Source organism: Schistocerca cancellata, chromosome 2, assembly GCF_023864275.1.
Source record: "Schistocerca cancellata isolate TAMUIC-IGC-003103 chromosome 2, iqSchCanc2.1, whole genome shotgun sequence".
Taxonomy (NCBI): Eukaryota; Metazoa; Arthropoda; class Insecta; order Orthoptera; family Acrididae; genus Schistocerca; species Schistocerca cancellata.
The window spans coordinates 782822113-782849345 of record NC_064627.1 but is presented as its reverse complement, the minus strand read 5'-3'; the positions used below and the strand labels follow the sequence as shown (position 1 = coordinate 782849345).

At 42.5% G+C, this 27233-nt stretch overlaps 1 protein-coding gene across 1 annotated transcript in view; it reads right to left on the bottom strand.

Moving 5' to 3' along the window:
- The window catches only part of LOC126158651 (guanylate cyclase 32E-like), a 660283-nt gene extending 634126 nt beyond the window's left edge, over positions 1-26157 (bottom strand). Inside the window, exon 1 of the mRNA XM_049916459.1 lies at positions 26017-26157. Coding sequence (XP_049772416.1) covers positions 26017-26157 — 141 coding nt within the window. The remainder of the gene's footprint in view (positions 1-26016) is intronic.
- Positions 26158-27233: the final 1076 nt, after the last annotated feature.

Below are 27233 nucleotides of genomic sequence, written 5' to 3'. Positions count from 1 at the left end.
TTAAGAGCGTCTCTCAGTGTGCCGACTTCGTGGAAGACGGGACAACTGGATAAGAAAAGGTGCGCAAGTAAGTCGATACCTGAGGTCACGGTGCTGCTAGCTGGCTGCAGGAAGACGCAGCTGGCACAAAATAGCTTCGTTAGCTACCTTCAGTAAGGATCCCGTTACGACGAACATTGAAAGTAACAAGCTACGGAGTGCCTCCCACTTGAGGAGAGCAGCCGCATAAATGCTTCTCTTCCTTGTACCACGAACTGCATAGCCATGTGGAGCAGCCGCTGGGAGCCTGGAACTTATTACATCGTTGTACCGCCATAAGGGATTCCGAAATACATACAAAGAGCAGGTCGCTTTTCTTCAGAGAAGAAACTGGAGGAGGAGTATAAACGACTGAAATATCTGGTCAGCGTGTTGCTGTTCAGATCGTACTGGCCGCGAGGGATTAGCCGAGCGGTCTCAGGCGCTGCAGTCATGGACTGAGCGGCTGGTCCCGGCCGAGGTTCGAGTCCTCCCTCGGGCATGGATGTGTGTGTTTGCCCTTAGGATAATTTATGTTAAGTAGTGTGTAAGCTTAGGGACTGATGACTTTAGCAGTTAAGTCCCATAGGATTTCACACACATTTGAACATTTGAACACAGATCGCACTGCAAACTTCCTGAAGCCGGCGCTGTTCCCCTGAGACACCGGCTTCCGCAACTACGTACTCAGTCCTCTTGCAGCGTAGTCACGAACCCCTCCGCGCTTTTAATTGCTGCTAATGATTCTTTATTTACATACCTCTTAACAACAGTTTTTATTCCTGTAAAGCTTTATACTAATTTTCCGAGATTGTTATCCTTTCAGACATTTACCATTTGCGTAAGGAACAATAATTATTTGCAGTTTAAAGACATTTTCTTTTTAATACATAACACTGAGTATTATACTACAGTGCTATTTTCATTTTCAGTGTTGCGGTAAAGACGCAAAGACCAACTTCCTTCTCTACCTTCGGTAGATCTCCAACAGGTGACTTGCTGCACGACCAACCGGTAGGTAATCTTGTATTCTCAGATCTTCGTTGAACGACGTGTAACGTCAGCTACATTAGTGGCCGCAGACTGAATCAATATGTTTTACGGTTTCATTAATTCTGTGGCTAGTGAGTACCTCTACCGTCCTGGTGAGATTTTCTTTCCATTAATTTCCGTTCAAGGTAGTTCATGGTGTGGGTTCTTTAGACATGTCCTAGTTTATGAACCACGGGCAACGTATGAGTGGCCAAGTAAGTGGTCCTCAAAGTCGGGATACCAGTTACTTTGGAATAAGGCTGGGCATCTCGGACATATTCTGAGTCGTGGTCACCTTTGTGCTCAGACGGCAAAGACTACCAAATCCACCGGTTAGTCCCTCAACCGTTAGTGGTAAAACTCAGTGGGACCCTGGGCAAGTAAGGCTAGCAACCTGCTTCCCTGGTACTTTAAATGTGATGCTGGCAACAATCAGAGCAAAACGCCTCGGTCCTTTGGAGGTGACGGAGTCCCACCTCTAATTGACAAACCAGAGACTCCTAAGATACGACTCGGCAAACGAATGGTAACGAGATGGGGAGCTATTAATATCAGTGGGGGCTACTCTGTGAAGAAGGTAGAGCTGGCAGAGGCTGCAAGTAAGATGGGGCTGGACGTTTTAGCTGTTAGTGACATTCGGGTAAGGGGTGAGAAAGAAGAGGAAGTGGGAGAATACAAGGTCTACCTGTCAAAGCAGGAATAGCACAATGGGGTGTAGGGCTTTACATCAGGAAAGAAATGAAACCCAGCGTAGTTGCAATAAGGTATGTAAACTAACGACTGATGTGGATAGATTTTACAGTGTCTAGCAAGAAAATTAGGATTGTGTCAGTATATTCGCATTGTGATGGGACAGATCAAGATAAGATGGATAGTTTTTATGACGCACTCAGTGATGTAGTTGTTAGAGTAAAGGAGAAGGACAGTGTTCTGCTCATGGGTGATTTTAATGCCAGGATTGGAAATCGAACAGAAGGATATGAAAAGGTTACGGGTAAATTTGGAGAGGATATGGAGACCAACAGGAACGGGAAACAACTCTTGGATTTCTGTGCCAGTATGGGCTTAGTAATCACAAACTCCTTTTTTAAACATAAGAACATTCACCGGTATACTTGGGAAGGCAGTGGAACTAGATCAGTCATTGACTATATAATAACAGATCAGGAATTCAGGAAGACTGTGAGGGACACACGTGTATTCGGGGGATTCTTTGATGACACTGATCACTATTTAATCTGTAGTGAAATTGGTATTGTGAGACCGAAAGTGCAGGAGGTCAGGTCCATATGTAGGAGGATAAGAGTGGAGAAACTTCAGGATAAGGAAATCAGGCACAAGTACAAAACAGTGATCTCAGGAAGGTACCAGTTAGTTGAATGTAGCCAACTACAGTCACTGGAAAAGAAATGGACAAGGTACAGGGACACAGTACTAGGTTCGCAGGAGAGCTTCTGTGAAGTTTGGAAGGTAGGAGACGAGGTACTGGCGGAATTAAAGCTGTGAGGACGGGGCGTGAGTCGTGCTTGGGTCGCTCAGTTGGTAGAGCACTTGCCCGCGAAAGGCAAAGGTCCCGAGTTCGAGTCTCGGTCCGGCACACAGTTTTAATCTGCCAGGAAGTTTCAGTACTAGAAGTGGCTAAAGAATGTCTTGGAACAGTAGTGTGTAAAGGTAGGATGAAGCAAACAGCTTGGTGGAATGACACAGTCAAGGCAGCCTGTAAAAGGGAAAAGAAGGCGTATCAAAAATGGCTGCATACTAGAACTCAGGTAGACAGAGAAAGTTATGTTGAAGAAAGAAACAAAGCCAAACAGATAATTGCAGCATCCAAGAAGAAATCTTGGGAAGGCTTTGGAAACAGGTTGGAGACTTTGGGTCAAGCTGCTGGAAAACCATTCTGGAGTGTAATTAGCAGTCTTCAAAAGGGAGGTAAGAAGGAAATGACAAGTATTTTGGACAGGTCAGGAAAACTGCTGGTGAATCCTGTTGACGCATATGGAGGGAGTATTTTGAAGAGTTGCTCAATGTAGGTGAAAATACGATCAGTAATGTTTCAGATTTCGATGTACAACGGGATAGGAATGATGATGGAAATAGGATCACATTTGAGGAAGTATAAAAAATGGTCAATAGATTGCAGTGCAATAAAGCGGCTGGGGTGGATGAAATTAAGTCGGAACTCATCAAATACAGTGGAATGTCAGGTCTTAAATGGCTACACAGAATAAATGAAATGGCGTGGGAATCGGGACAGGCTCCATCAGACTGGACGAAAGCAGTAATCACACCAATCTTTAAACATGGAAACAGAAAAGGTTATAACAACTGCAGAGGTATCTCTTTAATCGGCGTTATGGGTAAAATCTTCTCAGGTATTGCTGAAAGGACAGTGCGAGTATTAGTTGAGGACAAATTGGATGAAAATCATTGTGGGTTTAGGTCTCTTAGAGGTTGTCAGGACCAGATCTTTAGCTTACAGGAAATAACGGAGAAGTGTTACGAGTGGAACAGGGAATTTTATCTATGCTTTATAGATCTACAAAAGGCATATGACCGGGTTCCTAGGAGGAAATTATTGTCTGTTCTACGAGATTATGGAATAGGAGGCAAACTTTTGCAAGCAATTAAAGGTCTTTACATAGATAGTCAGGCAGCAGTTAGAGTTGACGGTAAATTGAGTTCATGGTTCAGAGTAGTTTCAGGGGTAAGACAAGGCTGCAACCTGTCTCCACTGTTGTTCATATTATTTATGGATCATATGTTGAAAACAATAGACTGGCTGGGTGAGATTAAGATATGTGAATACAAAATAAGCAGTCTCGCATATGCGGATGACTTAGTTGTGATGGCAGATTCGATTGAAAGTTTGCAAAGTAATATTTCAGAGCTAGACTAGAAATGTAAGGACTATGGTATGAAGATTAGCATCTCCAAAACGAAAGTAATGTCAGTGGGAAATAGGTATAAACGGATTGAGTGCCAAATGGGAGGAACAAAGTTAGAACAGGTGGACAGTTTCAAGTACTTAGGATGCATATTTTCACAGGATGGCAACATAGTGAAAGAACTGGAAACGAGGTGTAGCAAAGCTAATGCGCTGAGCGCTCAGCTACGATCTACTCTCTTCTGCAAGAAGGAAGTCAGTACCAAGACTAAGATATCTGTGCACCGTTCAATGTTTCGACCAACTCTGTTGTATGGGAGCGAAAGCTGGGTGGATTCAGGTTACCTTATCAACAAGGTTGAGGTTACGGATATGAAATTAGCTAGGATGACTGCAGGTACTAGTAGATGGGAACAATGGCAGGAGGGCGTCCACAATGAGGAAATCTAAGATAAACTGGGAATGAACTCTATAGATGTAGCAGTCAGGGCGAACAGGCTTAGATGGTGGGGTCATGTTACACGCATGGGAGAAGCAACGTTACCCAAGAGACTCATGAGTTCAGCAGTAGAGGGTAGGAGGAGTCGGGGTAGACCAAGGAGAAGGTACCTGGATTCGCTTAAGAATGATTTTGAAGTAATAGGCTTAACATCAGAAGAGGCACCAATGTTAGCACTGAATAGGGGATCATGGAGGAATTTTATAAGGGGGCTATGCTCTAGACTGAACGCTGAAAGGCGTAATCAGTCTTAAATGATGATGATGATTAGTTTCCGTGTAATTTTAATGCCCTTAACAAGCTCAGGCTTCCATGTTAGCTCAGTTTCGTACTATTGCACTGGCCCTGCCCTGGTCTTTTGGATACAGTCTCTATAAACTGTCACTACACCCGAGAAACAACAAAACTATTCACATTAAGCCATGAGGCCATATCTGTTTGCGACATTCCTACTTTCATTCTTCCTATAGCCATCCATCGCAGGAAGTCTGGCAGGCGGCTTCTCTGTAACACGCTGCACCATGTGTGACTGTGTACACAGTGACTGTGGATGTGGGACTACCCAGCAAACATTACCCCGTTTGATATGTGCACTGGCGTCATCGTTGGTGCGGTTTTCCGTTGATCGGAATGTCATCTTTCGTGAAGAACACGATTGTACGGACATCTGTTGACAGTTTGTACGATTATATAGTGAATTATGTGCCTACAACACTCAACGGAAATGCGAATATTGTTTCCTTGAAAAGAATAGTAGCGATTTCCTTACACATTTTAAGATTGTCTTCAGTAACTAATAACGTCGTCATGGACATGATGTTAATCTCCCCTTTTATTTCTAGTGGCAGTCTCACAGCGTATTATTACAATTTAATAGTAGGTCTGAACATACCCATCAGACTGATTAGGAAAATGCGAATACTGTAAGGAAGACGTGAAAGTTTAATTCAGAAGACTGAGCGTTAAAAACTCGGGCAACATGCCTGTTCCTAACAAAACATGAATGAAAAATAAATTCTAGTGACATCAATTTACTGTAATCTTTGCTCTACACTAGGTTCAAAATGGTTCAAATGGGTCTGAGCACTATGGGACTTAACTGCTGTGGTCATCAGTCCCCTAAAACTTAGAACTACTCAAACCTAACTAACCTAAGGACATCACACACATCCATGTCCGAGGCAGGATTCGAACCTGCGATGGTAGCGGTGCCGCGGTTCCACACTGTAGCGCCTAGAACCGCTCGGTCACTCCGGCCGGCCTCTACAGAAGGCAATCAGTTTTTTACATAACACAAGGTAAGGATATACCCCTACTCTGATCAATACCTCATGGATATTGTCGGTCCAAAATTAAACTAATTGGTTTGCGGTTGGAGAATAGAGTTCACACACAAGTAAACGCGGGAAGATTAAGAGCTGTGACGACGCAAGTAGTAGCTATGACGCGACCCTCCCTCGATGTAAATCTAGCTTTATTGTTATACATTTTAATGCAAATAGTCAGTAGCATATGAATGATTTATGTTCTGTAACTGAGGACGATCAAAAACGTGGATATAGTAACTATTTATTTGGCAACATTCCAGTTGTAACTATTCCAGCTAACACTCCAACTCGTGACTATTGCTACAATACCATTATGATCATGGTTAATATCATATCGATTGTTCTTCTTGAAAGCCACGAAAGAGCAGTTAAAACACCGCATATGAGAGTTACCGTTTCTTATTATTCACTCGTTACTGTTAGCTCTAACGACCTGAGCCAATGTTAATCAGAACGCTACTTGTTTATGAAATTTATCAAATTTCATTAAATCAATCACTAATGAATATTCTCTGTATTTTACCCATTTCGGGTGGAGAACACCGCAGCTGTTTTCGTAAATCGCACTTGTAACGGAACTGAAATGATGGTGGGCTGACAGTAATGTGGAGCCCGCGCATCTGAAACGGGCGCTCTTGTGTGAGACTGCCAGGGAGTGCACCCTGATGCCATCTATTGGCGAAACTGGGAATTAGCGCTGCCTGTCAGACAATGCACTAAGCTCTCAGAGTCAAATGTATTCTTTTTCTTGGTAATTATAAGTTATTACTGTATAATTTAATGTTGTAAAGCGCTAGTAGTAAATTATTATGACTGGTATGAACTCCAGGGTAGTAAATATAAATATTCTTAAATACTAAATGATTTCGGTAAAAAGGTGGTAGGGGAACGCCCCCACTTTTGGTGATACGAGCGTAGCTAGGGGTAGCTGGAGACACAGGGACTGAACAATGGAATGGCCTGGGGAGTGTTGACGTGATCGGACGTGCGTAACTGTGCTCACGCAAAAGTGATTGTGCAACAGCGAAGAGGCGAATATCGTCGCCGTTTTTGGAGTAAAACGCGACGAATGGTTGTTGAAGCCGCCTTTATGCCACTGGGGCTGATTGTAAGAGTTCCTGTGCCCAGATTTTATGGCGGAGGTGCAGTAGTTTATACGAGTGCTACAGCTCATAGTTCCAGCCGCCATTAAGGGCATGAGGCGTGAAGAGCTGCGTTAGCCACATGCATCTCACCACCAGCACCGACACGTCTACCCAAGGCAAGACTGCTTGCAATTGTTAAGTCGAACTTTGTATACATGTAAAAGGAGAATACCAGTTTTCTTTTATGCAAGTGCAGAGGACAGAATATAGTAATGAGTAAAATTACGACGCATGTTGTTCATTGTAAAGTGTAGTAACCTCAAACATAGTATAGTGAAATCAGTCTGAGGCCACCATCGCCTCTTTCATTTACAATTCTTTTGGTTGTAGAATACTTTAGTGTATAAGAATGTTGAAAAGAGCAATGGTCACACCAGAATGAGTCGCCTATTTACAGTTACTTAAATTTTTCTGAGCAACCTTTCAAGTAAAGTCACTTAACTAATTCTGTATCAATGGTCCAAAGAGTAATATCCAAAATCATTAAATAAGTTGAAGGATAGAATTTTGTTAACCGAAGTTGCATAACCTGCCTTGGTAGTAATTACCAAGCCAACTCACAGAAATTGAGAGAGTATTTGCTTTGTAGAATCATCTAGAATGGTCAGAAATAGTAATATTCAGAATTAAGTTTAAATTCAACTCAAGCCATTTCACTTTGGAACGAGCCCAAAAATTGATTTATTCTTTTGCTCCTTCAGAGCTGGCGACCGTAGTTATAAGTATTTTCAGGAGGATTCGACGGTAAGTCTGCTGCTCTCGTCGTGCTGATAGGATTATCCACTGCTGCTAGCAGTGGTGATTGGATACATAAGCTCACTACCAAGTTAAGTGGGTCAGGTAGGCAGAGTTACCGTGTGAACTGTAGGGCACTGTAGGCCGTGGATCGAACCCGTTCAATCATCACAGCTCTTAGGGAAATAGTCCGGTTAGGAGTGTACTAATCATTAGGTAAATACTGGCGAGTAACGGTCAAAAATGTATACGCAAGTGAATTTAGCAAGGTCCACGTAGCACCTAGTTAATGTGGTGCAATGGCGAGGGTAGGAGTGGAGTAAAAGTGAGCTGAGCTTGTGGCAGCTGTGCTGGATTCAAATATTAACTACGTGAATTCACTACTGCCTCTTACCATTGGGACTGAGCTATTTACAGTTAAAATACGTAGCAGTAAGCGCAAAGGCGTGACAGCTACTAGTCCGTATTGGTTTTATACATACGGAATTGGGAAGTGGGTCATTCCGTCAGTGGAGGGGGTTAAAACAACCGAGTCAGTTGAGAACATACCCCATTTACTGATGGAAAGATTCAGCGGTTCGGTCGCACACTGTAGGAAATACTGCATCAGCCACAAGTTTTCTTGAAATGATTTTATTATACTGCTACTAGTTTCAGGCCTGACCCCATCGTCAGATGGTAGTGTTGACTTCTTTTACATATGTGTTATCCTAAAAAGCCCTCCTTTACATATTATAGGACAAAGGTCACTTTTTCAGCTAGACACATTTTGTTAAATGCTATAGGAAGTATTATTGTCATTAGTTGAAACGCACTTTCTCAAGTCATGCACAATTCTATATGCCTGGCAGGGTGGTAACGACATTATTTTATCCATCCTTTCTACCCTATAATATGTAAAGGAGACCTTTTCAGGTTGACACAAATGTAAAAGAAGTGAACACTACTATCTGACGATGTGCTTGGGCCAGAAATTAGTAATGATATCATAAAATAATTTCAAGACAACTTATGGCTGATTGCTGTATTTCGTACTGTTTAATAAATATTACCTCTAATCAATATTCTCCCTCTCATAATATGTCCCCTGCTGTGTACAGCGCTTAAATTTATCTCACATCTTATATCCATTATTATTCCATGTAATCCCGTTCCTCTGAATTTTGCCTGCCTCCATTCGACTACGCACTCTTACATGAAAATACATGCGCGATGAAATAAAAAATTACGCATTGGAAGCACTACAATGCCTAGCGACTGTCTTACACACAACCGAAGAATTTGGAATTGGTTGCTATGGTAGGATTACCTGATATACACAGCTGGACATTACAGTACCAGGAAGGAAAGCGGATAAAAAAATCCCATATTGTGCGTATACAGAGTGTATTACATAAAACTTGCACCGCAAAACTGCAGAAATGGAAAGTGCCATTGATGTTTGGTTTTCACAGAATGGACTCGTTTTGTTAGCCAATATAAAAATTGTAGTAATACTTAGAAAGTTTATTTTTTGTGTATACATACACTTTTTGATTGGGTCAATGCCTATTGACGTTAATATACTGAAAGAAGGCTAATTAGAATGTCATAGGCGCTTTTTGGAGGATTCTAGTGCGGGTCGCTTACGAGGCATCATATTTTTTAATGTTCCCAACCCGACACTTATACAATTCCTGCGGTGTAGCACACACTAAAGAACAACACAAGTGCATACACTAGTTATGTGGATTCTGACCAGTAACGGGATAATTCGCAATCACAGGTTGTGTTCGAAATGATCACTGGTACAGGCAATACATGCTTTCAGTCCGATATGGAACGACTGCTGCACACGTGCTAGCACTTCAGCGGAGATGTCCGAGCAAGCTCGTCTTTCTGCTTTCCCCAAAGAAAGAAGTCTACAGGCGTCAAATCCCGAAAACGAGGCCGGCCGCTGTGGCCGAGCGGTTCTAGGCGCTTCAGTTCGGAATAGCGCTGCTGCTACGGTCGCAGGTTCGAATCCTGTCTTGGACATGGTTGTGTGTGATGTCCTAGGTAAGTTAGGTTTAAGTAGTTCTAAGTCTACGGGACTGATGACCTCAGATGTTAAGTCCCACAGTGCTTAGCGCCATTTAAGCCGAAAACGAGATAGCCAAGACAAACGTCCTCTGCGTCCAGTCCAGCGAATTGGAAACAATTCGAGAAGACATGCTGCAGTACTTAGTGCGATGTGAGCTGTCCAAGCCATTATGTTGGTACCGCAGATTCCTACTAGTCTGCAGAGGAACGTCTTCTAGCATGCGTAGAAGATGTACCCTAGGAAGCCGCGATATTTGTGTGTGTTTAGTGTTACGTCTGTGACAAAGGGGGCTACGAGCTAATGATTCACTAGCCCACACCACACGCATGATCCGGCGGTTTACCTGGCCATGATCGGTAAATGTTGTTTCATCGAAAACCAAGATACACGATACATCTGGATTATCCTGTCTTAATGAGCATGTGTGGAAGTGCAGATGTTACCACGATTGTCAAAACCATTTACATGCAACTGTTGATGCAGAGAGATGCTATAGGGATGAAACTTATGTCAATGGGGTAAGCGAAGGACACTTCGCTGATTCTACATCTACCTCTACATCCATACTCCGCAAGCCACCTGACGGTGTGTGGCGGAGGGTACCTTGAGTACCTCTATCGGTTCACCCTTCTATTCCAGTCTCGTATCGTTCATGGAAAGAAGGATTGTCGGTATGCTTCTGTGTGGGCTCTAATCTCTCTGATTTTATCCTCATGGTATCTTCGCGAGATATACGTAGGAGGGAGCAATATACTGCTTGACTCTTCGGTGAAGGTATGTTCTCGAAACTTCAACAAAAGCCCGTACCGAGCTATTGAGCGTCTCTCCTGCAGAGTCACCCACTGGAGTTTATCTATCATCTCCGTAACGCTTTCGCGATTACTAAATGATCCTGTAACGAAGCGCGCTGGTCTCCGTTGGATATTCTCTATCTCTTCTATCAACCCTATCTGGTACGGATCCCACACTGCTGAGCAGTATTCAAGCAGTGGGCGAACAAGCGTACTGTAACCTACTTCCTTTGTTTTCGGATTGCATTTCCTTAGGATTCTTCCAATGAATCTCAGTCTGGCATCTGCTTTACCAACGATTAACTTTATACGGTAGTTCCATTTTAAATCACTCCTAATGCGTACTCCCAGATAATTTATGGTATTAACTGCTTCCAGTTGCTGACCTGCTATTTTGTAGCTAAATGATAAGGGATCTATCTTACTATGTATTCGCAGCACATTACACTTGTCTACATTGAGATTCAATTGCCATTCCCTGCACCATGCGTCAATTCGCTGCAGATCTTCCTGCATTTCAGTACAATTTTCAATTGTTACAACCTCTCGATATACCACAGCATCATCCGCAAAAAGCCTCAGTGAACTTCCGATGTCATCCACAAGGTCATTTATGTATATTGCGAATAGCAACGGTCCTACGACACTCCCCTGCGGCACACCTGAAATCACTCTTACTTCTGAAGACCTCTCTCCATTGAGAATAACATGCTGCTTTCTGTTAGCTAGGAACTCTTCAATCCAATGACACAATTGGTCTGTTAGTCCATATGCTCTTTCTTTGTTCATTAAACGACTGTGGGGAACTGTATCGAACGCCTTGCGGATGTCAAGAAACATGGCATCTACCTGTGAACCCGTGTCTATGGCCCTCTGAGTCTCGTGGACGAATAGCGCGAGCTGGGTTTCACACGACCGTCTTTTTCGAAACCCATGCTGATTCCTACAGAGTAGATTTCTAGTCTCCAGAAAAGTCATTATACTCGAACACAATACGTGTTCCAAAATTCTACAACTGATCGACGTTAGAGATATAGGTCTATAGTTCTGCTCATCTGTTCGACGTCCCTTCTTGAAAATGGAGATGACCTGTGCCCCTTTCCAATCCTTTGGAACGCTACGCTCTTCTAGAGACCTATGGTACACCGCTGCAAGAAGGGGGGCAAGTTCCTTCGCGTACTCTGCGTAAAATCGAACTGGTATCCCATCAGGTCCAACGGCCTTTCCTCTTTTGAGCGATTTTAATTGTTTCTCTATCCCTCTGTCGTCTATTTCGATATCTAGCATTTTGTCATCTGTGCGACAATCTAGAGAAGGAACTACAGTGCAGTCTTCCTCTGTGAAACAGCTTTGGAAAAAGACATTTAGTATTTCGGCCTTTAGTCTGTCATCCTCTGTTTCAGTACCATTTTGGTCACAGAGTGTCTGGCCATTTTGTTTTGATCCATCTACTGCTTTGACATAAGAACAAAATTTCTTAGGATTTTCTGCCAAGTCAGTACATAGAACTTTACTTTCGAATTCATTGAACGCCTCTCGCATAGCCCTCCTCACACTACATTTCGCTTCGCGTAATTTTTGTTTGTCTGCAAGGCTTTGGCTATGTTTATGTTTGCTGTGTAGTTCCCTTTGCTTCCGCAGCAGTTTTCTAACTCGGTTCTTGTACCACGGTGGCTCTTTTCCATCTCTTACGATCTTGCTTGGCACATACTCATCTAACGCATATTGTACGATGGTTTTGAACTTTGTTCACTGATCCTCAACACTATCTGTACTTGAGACAAAACTTTTGTGTTGAGCCATCAGGTACTCTGTAATCTGCTTTTTGTTACTTTTGCTAAACAGAAAAATTTCCTATCTTTCTTAATATCTCTATTTACGGCTGAAATCGTTGATGCAGTAACCGCTTTATGATCGCTGATTCCCTGTTCTGCGTTAACTGTTTCAAATAGTTCGGGTCTGTGTGTTACCAGGTGGTCTAATATGTTATCGCCACGAGTCGGTTCTCTGGTTAACTGCTCAAGATAGTTTTCAGATAAAGCACTTAAAAAAATTTCACTGTATTCTTTGTCCCTGCCACCCGTTGTGAACGTTTGAGTCTCCCAGTCTATATCCGGCAAATTAAAATCTACACCCAGAACTATAACATGGTGGGGAAAGCTACTCGAAATATTTTCCAAATTATCCTTCAGGTGCTCAGACACAACAGCTGCTGAGCCAGGGGGCCTATAGAGACATCCAATTACCATGTCTGAGCCTGCTTTAACCGTGACCTTCACCTAAATTATTTCACATTTCGGATCTCCGTCAATTGCCTGCGATACTATTGCACTTCGTATCGCTATAAACACGCCTCCCCCTTCACTGTCCAGCCTGTCTCTGCGGTATACATTCCAATCTGAGTTTAGGATTTCATTACTGTTTGCGTCTGGTTTCAGCCAACTTTCTGTCCCTAGTACTATATGGGCATTGTGACCGTTTATTAATGCCACTTCCTCGAGCGATTACGCGGTAGCTAACGTGCGGATCAACTGCAACAGCAGTATGAACATTAATTTCCCCCTCTTCTGCCGTCACTTATTTCTTTCTGTTACGTTGTCTAGGTGTTACACTACCACTTTCACGTAAGTGGTTGAAGAAGTTGATAAATAATTACCGAGATAGTTGGCGTCTATGGGGATATGTTGCCGTATACACAGACAAGAACGAACTGCATTCTTCCTACACTTTTCATACACCATGAGCACATCGGCTTTTTCTGCATTGATTAATTCCATCGTCCACTCACAACCTACTGCTTGAACTGTTACACATTGACTAACAAGTCGCAATGCACACTGACTACCAATCCGTTCTGTAAAAACGGCAGATCAACAGCCCTTTCAATTTCCTCAATAAGTGCGGTGCAAGTTTTAAGTGATCCATCCTGCATAGTACAATATGAACAGTACCTGATTAATTTCGTAGGTGAATTGGTATTATACATGGTGATATTTGACAGACAAAGCTGCCACCTCTGGCGGCAACAATGGCTCTAATCCGTCTGGACATTGTGACAGGATTTGTCGCTCCTTGTATTTTACCCATGATACCTTTAGAATTTCAAAGTGATTATTCCAGTCAACACTGTCAAAAGCTTTCTCTAACTCTACAAATGTTAAAAACGTAAGTCTGTCTTTCCTTAATCTATCAAGGGTCAGTATTGCCTCGTATGTTCCTACATTTTTTCGAAATCAAAGCTGATGTTCCCGACGTCGGCTTCCACCAGTTTCTTCATTCTTCTGTAAAGTATTCGTGTTAGTATTTTGCAGCTATGACTTATAAAACTGATGGTTCGGTAATTTTCACACCTGTCAGCACCTGCTTTCTTTGGAATAGGAATTACTACATCACTCTGGAAGTCCGAGGGTATTTCGCCTGTCTCATACATCTTGCACACCAGATGGAAGAGTTTTGTCAAGGTTGGTTCTCCAAAGGCTATCAGTAGCTCTGACAGAATGTCGTCTGCCCCCAGATCCTTGTTTAGACTTATATCTTCCAGAGCTCTGTCAATTTCTTCTCACACTGTGTCTCCCAACTCATCTTCATCTACGCCCACTTCCCTTTCTATAATAATGCCTTCATCTCCCTTGCATATATATTCGCTGTACATTCTATTTTTCGTTCCTCAATAAAGTGTTAGCTCAAAACGTAGAACTAGAATGATGCATTGGAAAGTTCTGCAGATTCATGGAATAAGAACTGCAAGTGTGTTGAAATCCTGTTATTAATTGTTTTTGGAAAATTTGTTATGTATTCTCGATTACTAAGCGTACACGAGACGTCACGTAGCGTCACAACCCGAGGGCAGCATACTTGGACAGAGGGTGCGTGAGCGGTGCAGGCGAGAAAACAGTGAGCCAGGAAGCACTGAGTCCACAGAAGCTATTTCCGTGCCTAAAGAGGGTTTTATTAAATACTTTGAACAATCAGTCGTTTTGAGTTCGCTACTGACCGACGTAATCTTTTACACGCCAAACCAAAATAATAGTTACTAGTTTCTTGAAAGGATAGCAAGTTACTACAAGACGCAGTTAACGTAAATGTTTTTACGGTATATATTCAGAACATAGTGATCATAAATCCACGGTTTTTTCTTTTACAAGATGGGATGATCTGAGCGTTAATTTCAGTGATTTAGAGTGTAGAGTATTTTTTTATAATCTCTGACACGTGAAATTGGGAAAGTTGTTTACTCTTAAAATTAACGAAGGGTACTCTTTGTCTTATAACGCATCCTCAGCAGCGAAACTCTACTGTCACAGGAAGTTGGACATTCAGTCGTAGTGAGATCGCACATTTTACGACCTCAAAGTGTCTTTCGTACTGGAAAAGTTAGAATAATCGCAGATTTTTATGTTAGGTCTCTAATGCGGTCAGCTCATCTGAGCAAGTGCATCAGAACTAAATTTATTACTGAATTTTAGTTCTCGGGAAGCGATGGTTGGAATTAGTCAAAGCCAGACATTCAGCATAAATAGCAGAACAGCCGCAAAAGGAGCAGCGGTATCGCGGAACTATAAAGCAGTTCTAGACAGGCCACGATCTTGCCACTGTTAAATTCCGATACGTGCGGTTCCACTGAAATGCTAATCACTTGCATATCCAGGCAGGTATGTAACACATTTCATGCGAATATGACATTTGTGATGCCGTCTTCATGGTGTTACAGTTTAATGGGCAGTGGTATATTGAACATTTCAGACGTAGTTTGTTCTATATTGTGCAGTTATGTGAACTTCTCTCGGTTACTAACCAATTTGCCCCTTAACATCATCAGTTTTTTTGTTTTGTTTTAGGGCGCAAAAAACAACTGAGGTCATACGCGCCCAAGTCAAAACTATAGAACACAAACACAGAGACCAGGGAAAAGACTATATGTCAGACCCAATGGACAAAACAGGAGACAGCTAAACAAGGCACGTTGAAAAAGGGCTAAAAAAACACCATACAGAAATGGAGATCCAAAACTAAAAATTAAATGGCCTTCGCTATATTGCTTCTGCGGATAAAAAGTAAAACGAAATTCACTAAAACTTCGCTACAACGGCTAATTTGCTAAAACGGCTGATAAATCAGGTGGCAAACCCAAGATTGAACATAAATTGGTAAAAAAAAGGGCATTCCAGCAAGTAATGGTGGACAGTTAAAATTTGGGAGCAATGCGTACAAAGTGGTGGGGCAGCGTCACTGAGCAAATGACGATGGCTAAAAAGGCAGTGCCCAATACGCAGCCGAGCTAAAATAATCTCCTCCCGGCGGGAGGGCCGAGAGGAGGTCGTCCAAGGCGCCGGAAGAGGCTTAATAAGCCGAAGCTTATTCCCGTGAAGGGAGGCCATTGGCGATGTCAAAAGGACACCACCTCCTGACAGACGGCAAAGCAGACATCATCGGAGGGAGTAGAGATACTCGCGGGCTGAGATACGAGGATTGCAACATCATCAGTGTATAACATTATATTGGTATATGCAGCTGTACAAGAAGTTCAATACCGAGAAGCAAAGCCTCAACTAATTCATGCGGAACATGAGAAAATCGCTGGGAAAGGAGTGGTAGCTTCCTGTACTGAAAAAGTTTCCAGACAAATATGACGCGGAGATCGATTTGTATCAGTGTCAGACACATCTGTTGCGGATAAGAGAGAATTGGCGCCGAGGAGAAAACGCTTCCCGTTTCTCTGTGCCCCCTGCCACTACGCGGCTCAGGGCCCGACCTACGCGTCCTCCCAGTTTAGCCGCGGAGGCAGGTGCAGCGCTCCCGCTACTCGTCCACCCCCACAGATTGCTCCGGAAGTTGGCGACCGTCGCTACAACACTATATTTTCATTACACATTTCTGAAACAAATGAAAAATCAGCACCAGCTACAGCAAATCTCCAGCATACCGTTGACTTTAATAATTCTGATAATTGGTTCACACCTAGTTACCACTACGGAGACATTGTGAACATTTCTCGGCCTGACAGAGGTACGTAGGTTTCCGTGCCCTGCTTCAATCTCGTTCAAAATCTTCCGACTGTGCTGAAAAATAAAACACTTAAAGTACTAAAATATTAAAATAACTGACGTTGCTCTATGACCTACACACAGCAGCTGCAACTCTGCCGAAAGGTCAGTTATTTTACTTTTATAAGACGATACTGCTGTACACTCCTAGGGATTTTAACGAGATTTCTCGGCTTGTCAAAAAATCTGTCCTCCCTCATGTAGACCCTTTAAAGTTAATGCATTTTCTGGAACGATTTTCCTAAGTTGCAGTTATGAAGCACCTACAAAATATCTATTTTTTGTTGCCATTAAGACTTCATTACACTCCAGCCACAAATGTCTTTATATGTAAGAACATAAAATTCACTGGGTGCCAAAGCCGGTGATCAGGGTAGATGTTCCAATAATTCGTATTCTCAGAGCGAAATCATCTTTCTGTTCAGTGTAACAACTTTTTGATCCCGGCAGTCAAGGGGATCTATCAAATTTTCGCCGGTTGTTGTTTAAAGTTGTAGTAGTGAGAACAACCATTGTCGCATAGCAGAAAAAACTGAACTGAACTCACCTTTTTTATGCTGAGCCATCGGCGTTCAGCCACTGCTTAGACTGTAATTTTGTTTCCAGCATTATGAGGCTTACCAATGTCTCAACCACGGCAAGAAATCGGCGCACAAAATTCGCTGGATTCATCTTGATTTCTTGTAAATATTGCTAAGTAATTTTCGAATTTTGTTGCTTGTTTTTGGTTAGCACTCAAAAAATTCGTCACACTTATTGCACACAGTGCTCTCATAGCTAATTATTCATGTACATCATGGCCCATAGTTCCTTCTTATATGCCTGTGAGTTCATTTATTTCATACAAAAATGGCTCTGAGCACTATGGGACTTAACTACTTAAACTTAACTAACCTAAGCGTAGCGGTCGCGCGGTTCCAGACTGGAGCGCCTAGAACCGTTCGGCCACTTTTTTTGCATACTATCCACTTTCTTGATATTTTGTGCCTGGCTGCAATTTTGGAACTTTCCGAATCATCTTCATAAGTCTAGATAGATTTCTTAACTGTCACTTTAGAATGAATTTCAGTTGGTGATAAATTCTCATAAACAAACGTAATTTTCTTTTTGGAAAGACGAACACACAAAACCACTACTTTAAAAAGACGTATGCAAGAAACTGATCAACAAAATCGATTTAACATTTGAGAAATTCTTCCAAACTTCCATCAGCAAAACGTTATCACCGACGTTCTGCGTGTGATCTGTTATTGTGTCAAGCCCCTAATCATTTCTTTCTGTTGACCTTTTGTTTTCGAAGTTTGATACGTGGGGTTTTAGTTCGAACTGATTATGTTTGTGTGAAGAAAGTGCAAAAAGGTGGGAATTTAAGGAGATGGGACCTGGATAAACTGAAAGAACCAGAGGTTGTACAGAGTTTCAGGGAGAGCATAAGGGAACAATTGACAGGAATGGGGGAAAGAAATACAGTAGAAGAAGAATGGGTAGCTTTGAGGGATGAAGTAGTGAAGGCAGCAGAGGATCAAGTAGGTAAAAAGACGAGGGCTAGTAGAAATCCTTGGGTAACATAAGAAATATTGAATTTAATTGATGAAAGGAGAAAATATAAAAATGCAGTAAATGAAGCAGGCAAAAAGGAATACAAACGTCTTAAAAATGAGATCGACAGGAAGTGCAAAATGGCTAAGCAGGGATGGCTAGAGGACAAATGTAAGGATGTAGAGGCTTATCTCACGAGGTGTAAGATAGATACTGCCTACAGAAAAATTAAAGAGACCTTTGGAGAAAGGAGAACCACTTGCATGAATATCAAGAGCTCAGATGGAAACCCAGTTCTCAGCAAAGAAGTAAAAGCAGAAAGGTGGAAGGAGTATATAGAGGGTTTATACAAGGGCGATGTACTTGAGGACAATATTATAGAAATGAAAGAGGATGTAGATGAAGATGAAAATTGGAGACACGACACTGCGTGAAGAGTTTGACAAAGCACTGAAAGACCTGAGTCGAAACAAGGCCCCGGGAGTAGACAACATTCCATTGGAACTACTGACAGCCTTGAGAGAGCCAGTCCTGACAAAACTCTACCATCTTGTGAGCAAGATGTATGAGACAGGCGAAATACCCTCAGACTTCAAGAAGAATGTAATAATTCCAATCCCAAGGAAAGCAGTTGTTGACAGATGTGAAAATTACCGATCTATTAGTTTAATAAGTCACAGCTGCAAAATACTAACGCGAATTCTTTACAGACGAATGGAAAAACTGGTAGAAGCTGACCTCGTGGAAGATCAGTTTGGATTCCGTAGAAATGTTGGAACACGTGAGGCAATACTGACCCTACGACTTATCTTAGAAGAAGGATTAAGGAAAGGCAAACCTACGTTTCCAGCATTTGTAGACTTAGAGAAAGCTTTTGACAATGTTGACTGGAATACTCTCTTTCAAATTCTGAAGGTGGCAGGGGTAAAATACAGGGAGCGAAAAGCTATTTACAATTTGTACAGAAAGCAGATGGCAGTTATAAGAGTCGAGGGGTATGAAAGGGAAGCAGTGGTTGGGAAGGGAGTGAGACAGGGTTGTAGCCTATCCCCGATATTATTCAATCTGTATATTGAGCAAGCAGTAAAGGAAACAAAAGAAAAGTTCGGAGTAGGTATTAAAATCCATGGAGAAGAAATAAAAACTTTGAGGTTCGCCGATGACATTGTAATTCTGTCAGAGACAGCAAAGGACTTGGAAGAGCAGTTGAACGGAATGGACAGTGTCTTGAAAGGAGGATATAAGATGAACATCAACAAAAGCAAAACGAGGATAATGGGATGTAGGCTAATTAAGTCGGGCGATGCTGCGGGAATTAGATTAGGAAATGAGAGGCTTTAAGTAGTAAAGGAGTTTTGCTATTTGGGGAGCAAAATAACTGATGATGGTCGAAGTAGAGAGGATATAAAATGTAGACTGGCAATGGCAAGGAAAGCGTTTCTGAAGAAGAGAAATTTGTTAACATCGAGTATAGATTTAAATGTCAGGAAGTCGTTTCTGAAAATATTTGTATGGAGTGTAGCCATGTAAGGAAGCGAAATGTGGACGATAAATAGTTTAGACAAGAAGAGAATAGAAGCTTTCGAAATGTAGTGCTACAGAAGAATGCTGAAGATTAGATGGGTAGATCATATAACTAATGCGGAGGTATTGAATAGAATTGGGAAGAAGAGGAGGTTGTGGCACAACGTGACTAGAAGAAGGGATCGGTTGGTAGGACATGTTCTGAGACATCGAGGGATCACCAATTTAGTATTGGAGGGCAGCGTGGAGGGTAAAAATCGTAGAGGGAGACCAAGAGATGAATACACTAAGCAGATTCAGAAGGATGTAGGCTGCAGTAGGTACTGGGAGATGAAAAAGCTTGCACAGGATAGAGTAGCATGGAGAGCTGCATCAAACCAGTCTCAGGACTGAAGACCACAACAACAACAACGACATGTTTGTCTTCCTTATGGTCCTTTGCACGTGACTGCCATTAACACGCTTGTAGTCATGTACGCTGCTCCATTACTTACGTATTTACCAAATAAGTTCCTGGCATGTGATTCTGTTGTAGTGGATGCAGAGTCCAAGTAGTAACTGAGAATGTCGGTCTGAGAGAGGCTACAGAGGCGCCAAGTGTAAAATACACTGATCTATCAAAAGCCTGAGAACTACCTGTTGAGGGGCGGACTGCAAGAAGAGGCAGTTCTGGAAGGTACCGAAAGGGATGTGAAACCATGCCGATTCCAGCGCCGTGGCCAGTTGCCCTACGTTTCTCGGTTGTGGATTCAGTCGCGAACAGATGGAACCCACAGATCCTCGACTGCGTTTAAATCCTGGGAGTTTGGTGAGTGGTGGAGTACGGAAACTCAACCTGGTGCGGTTCGAACTACGCGTGTACACTGCGAGGCATATGACACGTCGCATTTCCTGTCTGTAGATATCATCGTGTGGAGGAAAAACAGACTGCAAGTAGGGGTGGACATGGTCCCGAAGTATAGATACATAGCTCTGTTGTTCCATTGTGTCTTCCAGAATGACGAAATCAGCAGGGAACACCACGAAAACATTCCCCAGACCATAACGCTCCCTTCTCCAGCCTGAACCCTTCCGATAATTGTTGCAAGGTGTTTGCTTTCAGCCAACGACCATCCGTCCTGATTCATTAGGAAAGGCTGCTTGTCACCACTTAGTAGACGTACCGTTGCGGTCTTGGCCTTCTCCGCCGATGAACAGCAGTCACCACAGGTTGCACCAATCAGGCAACTGCTACGTAGACTCAAATGCAGCAACGTTTGCTGAATGAGCTTTGAGGAGAAGCTGTTGGCAACTTCATGGTTTATCTGGGTGGTCAGTTGGTCAAAAGTTGCAAGTCTATTAGCCCGTACGCATCTCTGCAGCCGTATTTCGCTCCTGTAATGTGGGGCCCATTATACACTACGGTTGCCACGGAGTCGGTTTTGGATAGCGCCATTAGGTCATGCGTGGAATACTTTAACCAAGACGGTTCGCGAATAGTTTATAAACTGTCATTCCGGAAATTCTTCCACCTTTGCCTCGGAAGACAATAATCGTATCTTTTTGAACGTCAGATAAATCACCCCGCTTGACGACAACGTTTGCAGCGTTTCCCGAGGCCCCTGACACATTGTACGTACCCTCCACTGCTACTGTTGCCACCTGCTGTCTGTGAGTGGTTATTGCACTTTGACGTCGAAAAAATGCTGTGGTCGCTGTAATGTGACTGGACCGTGTAGCGTATCATAATTAGCAGTGGAAAATGATACGAGTGAAAGTAGACGATAATAGAAGCAAAATCGTGCCATTAAACGTGGGCCTCCAAACCAGCTGTTTATGAGATAACTCCTAATGTGTGGCTGCGAGCCGCCACTGATCCCGGTATCAGTTGATGTGCTATTTAATGTAAATGTATCTGAAGAGTAAATTTTTCGATTAAGTCCTGCATCTACAGCAATTGTGCTAAAATTTCACCCAGGGTCTACTTTAACAAGAAATACAATACTATTTCAGCAGCGCTACATGTTGCAATTGGCTGCACATTTGTACAGTGAGAGGCAAAAAGATTGCCTGGTCAGAATAATTTAGAGTCCACGAAGAGAGCATTGCACATGCCCAAGTTTAGAAGTGCCACTGTTTACCACTCTAGCGGTCTGCGGAGCTTCAGCTTTGTGTTCACATCGTCAGATTGAACCAATATAAGAGTTGGGATAAAGTACATATCGAGATTCATTGCAGTTTAACTCATAGTATCATTTCTTTTGAAAATCGTTATTCGAGCACGTAGAAACGGTTATAATGTTAGAACTCCACGTCGGTAAAATTACTACAACGAGGAGTGTTCCACATCTGTTTCAACTGTTGAGTTGATAGGCTGACGGTTTATGAACGTAAAGGACGAGTTTTCGTGTCTAACTGAAGTCAGTTATCATTTTTTTATATAGATCTGTGCAGGTAATATTTTAAACTTTGATTCACTGCAAACTGTGCACTTGTAGGATTTTCTAGGTTCAACATTCTTTCAAAAGATTCTCTTTTATAACAGTCTAAACTTTAAATAAAAAGATTGATGGTCATAGTAAAAATATTGAAAATGAATATATTTATTTGTAATTACTTCGACAGCCACCTGGTGTTTCCATAGTTTTCAGCTAAGAGAAACGTATCGCCTGATTGGCGTAAGTCATAGGTTTGCTTCAAGATGGCCGATGTGAATGTTCGAGAGCGAATAATTGCTTTTTTTAAAACGGTGTCAGCACATCTGAGACAGGATGTCGTTGTGGTGTTGGTGCTTCCACAGCAAGGAGATGGATTACACGATTTGGAGATAATGGTGAGGTAGGGACACGTCCAATGCCTAGAAGACCACGAGTCTCTAGACGGAGACAAGATGACATGGCCCAGAATGTTCCTTTGTTAATCATCCGTAACTAAGGAGAGCTTCACATCTCCCGGGCTCGTCGAGAACAGCTCTCAGAAGATTAAAGGGCCGTGGAATCAGGTCCCGTCGTGCTCTTATCATAGAACTGTTGTTTGACGAACAAGCCATGGATAGACTAGCAATTCTGTGTACCTGGCAAGATGTCGATTGCAGAAAAGTCACTTTCTGAGCCGAGTGCATAACTAAGACCACGAGCAGAGGTCCTTCTGTTGTTTACCACACAGACGGGCAACGATATGACGCGCTTCGTGGTCACTCGCGCTAGAGGCGGACGCATAAGTGTGAAATATTGGGTCTGGTTGTCTTACTTGGGTACAGGAACTTCCGAACGTATCCAAGACAGGTTCAATTCAGCATGCTATGAACATTTTCTTGAAAATGTTATCATCGCTGGATCTCGACTTTGGTATCCCGAATGACGTCTCACCTTAGCAACATGATTATCATCCATCACACACTAGCATTAGGTTTCAGAGCTGGTTTCAAAGGAGGGAGAATATTATTCACTGTCTTCCGTGGCCTCCCAAAGTCATCTGAACTCAATCTCAAAGGGCACTTTTGGGCTCAGCTTAAGAAGCCTCTGCGGGACAAGTGGCCAGACCCTCCTCTGAGAACTGTGAATGCCCTACGGGATTTGGTTCATTCTTCATGGGAGAGAATTGTCATGGATGAGGACTCCCACGATAGACTTGTCACTTCTATGACTACAAGGATCCAAGCTATTCTTGGTGCCAATGGCATATGGACAAAATACTAAAGCTATAAGTAGCCTATTCTTCATTTTATTTCGTTTTTCTATAAAAGGCCTACGTAGTTATTGGGCCAACAATATTAATTTCAAAATACAAATGTACTTGCAACTATATTATTTGTATTTTTATGGGAAGTCGGATGAACATCAACCACCGAGGATGATTATTTGTATTTTTATGGGAGGTCAGATGAATAGGACCCTCCAAGGATGATTATTTCTATTCTTATTGTAGGTCAGATAAGTATTACCTTCCAAGGAAGATTATGTTTAGACATAGAATTCAAACTATAATTAATTATTTACTGAAGAGAATATTGAAGAAAATAAAAAAGTAAAATGTAATTAAATAAGAAAAGGTAAATGAGGCACGGAACATTTGCGACGCTATTAAAAAAAGAAAGCTGCGGTGAGATTCGATTCGACACATACCACAGGTACCAAGGAGCTACCGATCTCTTCTTTTTAGCGTAACGGTCGAATAGGCCTACCATAGTTGGAGAACGAATATTAAACTGAAAACAAAAAGTAGTGGAGAGCACATCCATTCGCTCGTGTACACCACGCATAAAGACTTACAACAATATACCAATCAGCTAATACGCTTCTCTTAGTTGAAAGAAGTCGAAGTAATTACAAATAAATATATCCATTTTCAATATGTTTACTGTGAATATTTTTCTGTTTGTTTAAAGATTACACTATTATAAAATGGAATCTTCTGAAAGACTGTGGAACCTAGAAAAGCCACAACTGCACAATTAGTAGTGAAATGGAGTTTAAAATACACTACTGGCCATTAAAATTGCTACACCAAGAACAAACGCAAATGATAAACGGGTATTCATTGCACAAATATATTATACTAGAACTGACATGTGATTACATTTTCACGCAATTTGGGTGCATAGATCCTGAGAAATCAGTACCCAGAACCACCACCTCTGGCCGTAATAACGGCCTTGATACGCCTGGGCATTGAGTCAGAGCTTAGATAGCGTGTACAGGTACAGCTGCCCATGCAGCTTCAACACGATACCACAGTTCATCAAGAGTAGTGACAGGCGTATTGTGATGAGCCAGTTGCTCAGCCACCACTGACCAAATGTTTTCAGTTGGTGAGAGATCTGGAGAATGTGCTGGCTAGGGCAGAACATGCAACATGCGGTCGTGCATTATCCTGCTGAAATGTAGGGTTTCTCAGGGATCGAATGAAGGGTAGAGCCACGGGTCATAACACATCTGAAATGTAACGTCCACTGTTCAAAGTGCCGTCAATGTGAACAAGAGGTGACCGAGACGTGTAACCAATGACACCCCATACCATCACGCCAGGTGATACGCCAGTATGGCGATGACGAATACACGCTTCCAATGTGCGTTCACCGCGATGTCGCCAAACACGGATGCGATCATCATGATGCTGTAAACGGAACCTGGATTCATCCGAACAAATGACGTTTTGCCATTAGTGCATCCAGGTTCGTCGTTGAGTACACCATCACAGGCGCTCCTGTCTGTGATGCAGCGTCAAGGGTGAACTCAGCCATGGTCTCTGAGCTGATAGTCCATGCTGCTGCAAACGTCGTCGGACTGTTCGTGCAGATAGTTGTCTTGCAAACGTCCCCATCTGTTAACTCAGGGATTGGGACGAGGCTGCACGATCCGTTACAGCCATGCGGATACAATGCCTGTCATCTCGACTGCTAGTGATACGACGCCGTTAGGATCCAGCACGGCGTTCCGTATTACCCTCCTGAACCCACCGATTCCATATTCTGCTAACAGTCATTGGATCTCGACCATCGCGAGCAGCAATGTCGCGACACGATAAACCGCTATCGCGCTAGGCTACAATCCGACCTTTATCAAAGTCGGAATCGTAATGGTACGTATTTCTCCTCCTTAACCGAGGCATCACAACAATGTTTCACCAGGCAACGCCGGTCAACTGCTGTTTCTGTATGGGAAAGCGATTGGAAACTTTCCTCATGTCAGCACATTGTAGGTGTCGCCACCGACCTTGTGTGAATGCTCGGAAAAGCTAATCATTTGCATATCACAGCATCTTATTCCTGTCGGTTAAATTTCGTGTCTGTAGCACGTCATCTTCGTGGTGTAGCAATTTTAATGGCCAGTAGTGTATTTTTTTTTTTTACAAATTTATACTACATTATATGGTCCATTCCTTAAACATATATGGACCTTACAATCTCTAATACATTGTTATTTCTTATTCTATATTACAATGGTTAGTCTGTCTCATAAATTTCTCTATACAAAAAGTTTTACAGAATTGTCTATTCTACCAGTTTACATTTATTAGTTGTTACTTTCTACATTTCTATTCTACAAGTTTTCTACAAGATTTCTACAAAGTTCACAAAATGTTTTTCTTTCATTTTTCTACTTTTTATTAGTTGCATTCTACAGTTATATTGATTCTACTTTACAATTTATTCGGCCTACTTAGCCCTACTGGCTATTCCAGTAGGTTACCATCCCTAGGGACGTGGACCCGGGCCGCTACTGTCTGCTAACCACTGCTTTTTTCTATTTTACATAATCACCCTTCACCAATTTCCCAGCACCTTGTCTACTCTACGTATAGCGCTCCTACTACTTTTCTACATATTTTTGAGCGCTATCTACTTAATCTACTCTACTATCTATTCGTTGGCTAGACTGGAGTGGAGGAACCCTCTTCTTGGTGGGACGATCCAGCTCGCAGTGTCTGGCCTGACCTGAGGTGGCCAGTACGGTCCAACCTGGAAGGCGGCCGGTCCAGCGCGACGGCGGCCCCACCAGTCTTCTCCCATCGCTCCGGCCTCCTTCTCAGGGAAGGTGAGGGAGCGTCCGACTCTCTTCCTCTCCTCCTGCTCCATCTTCTTTTCTGTCCGGCGGGCACCAGGGGCTGGCAGGCCTTCTCCCTTAGTGCTTGTCGTGGTCGAGCTATTCATACAATATTATAAGTTGTACATTTGTAATGCTACATCTGAAATTTTTGTTGTTAGGTTATCTAATATTTTAACTTTCTCTTCGTCCCATATTATTTCCCGTATGTTGTTAGTGTTTAAAAAATGGTTCAAATGGCTCTGAGCACTATGGGACTTAACATCTGTGGTCATCAGTCCCCTAGAACTTAGAACTACTTAAACCTAACTAACCTAAGGACATCACACACATCCATGCCCATACCGTAGCAGTCGCGCGGTTCCGGACTGCGCGCCTAGAACCGCTAGACCACCGCGGCCGGCTGTTAGTGTTTAGTCTATACCTTTCCTCTTGAACTTCTCTAGTGAGAGTGGTGCACTCTAATACAACATGTTCTGGGGTGCCTACCTGGACCCCACATTCACACTCTTCTGTCTCCTTTTTCCCTATCCTGTGTAAGTACACAGGGTAGGGTCCATGCCCTGTGAGGAAATGTATAAGACCTTTACTTGGCTGGAATTTTTTGTATTTTAATCTTTCTTTTATATTCGGAAATATTCCGTGAACCCTTCTTGCTGTTTGAGAGTTATCCCATTGTTGTTGCCAGATATTTGTTGTTTCTTCTCTTATTTCCTTTTTACTTCCCAAGTGTTTCCCCATTATTTCCCTAATTTTGTCAAAATTACCCTTTTTTAACCAGTAATTAGCTGCTTTCTGTCTTATTAATAGGTCTAATGGGCAGAGGCCCATTATCACTAGTAACCCATCTGTTGGTGTTGTGCCAAAAGCCCCTATTGATCTTAGTAGTATATTTCTTTGTATTGTCCTTACGGCCATGGAAGGCTTCAGAAGGCGCAACCTGTGGGCCCATAAGCTTGACCCATATCCCATCATCGACACCAGCAAACTGCCATGGTATAATTTGATAACATTTGGTGGTAAATGAAATCTTTGTTGTCCTATTCTTATCAGTTTGTGCATTATCGATAGTGTTTTTCCTCCTATTTGTTCGATGTGGGTCTTGAAG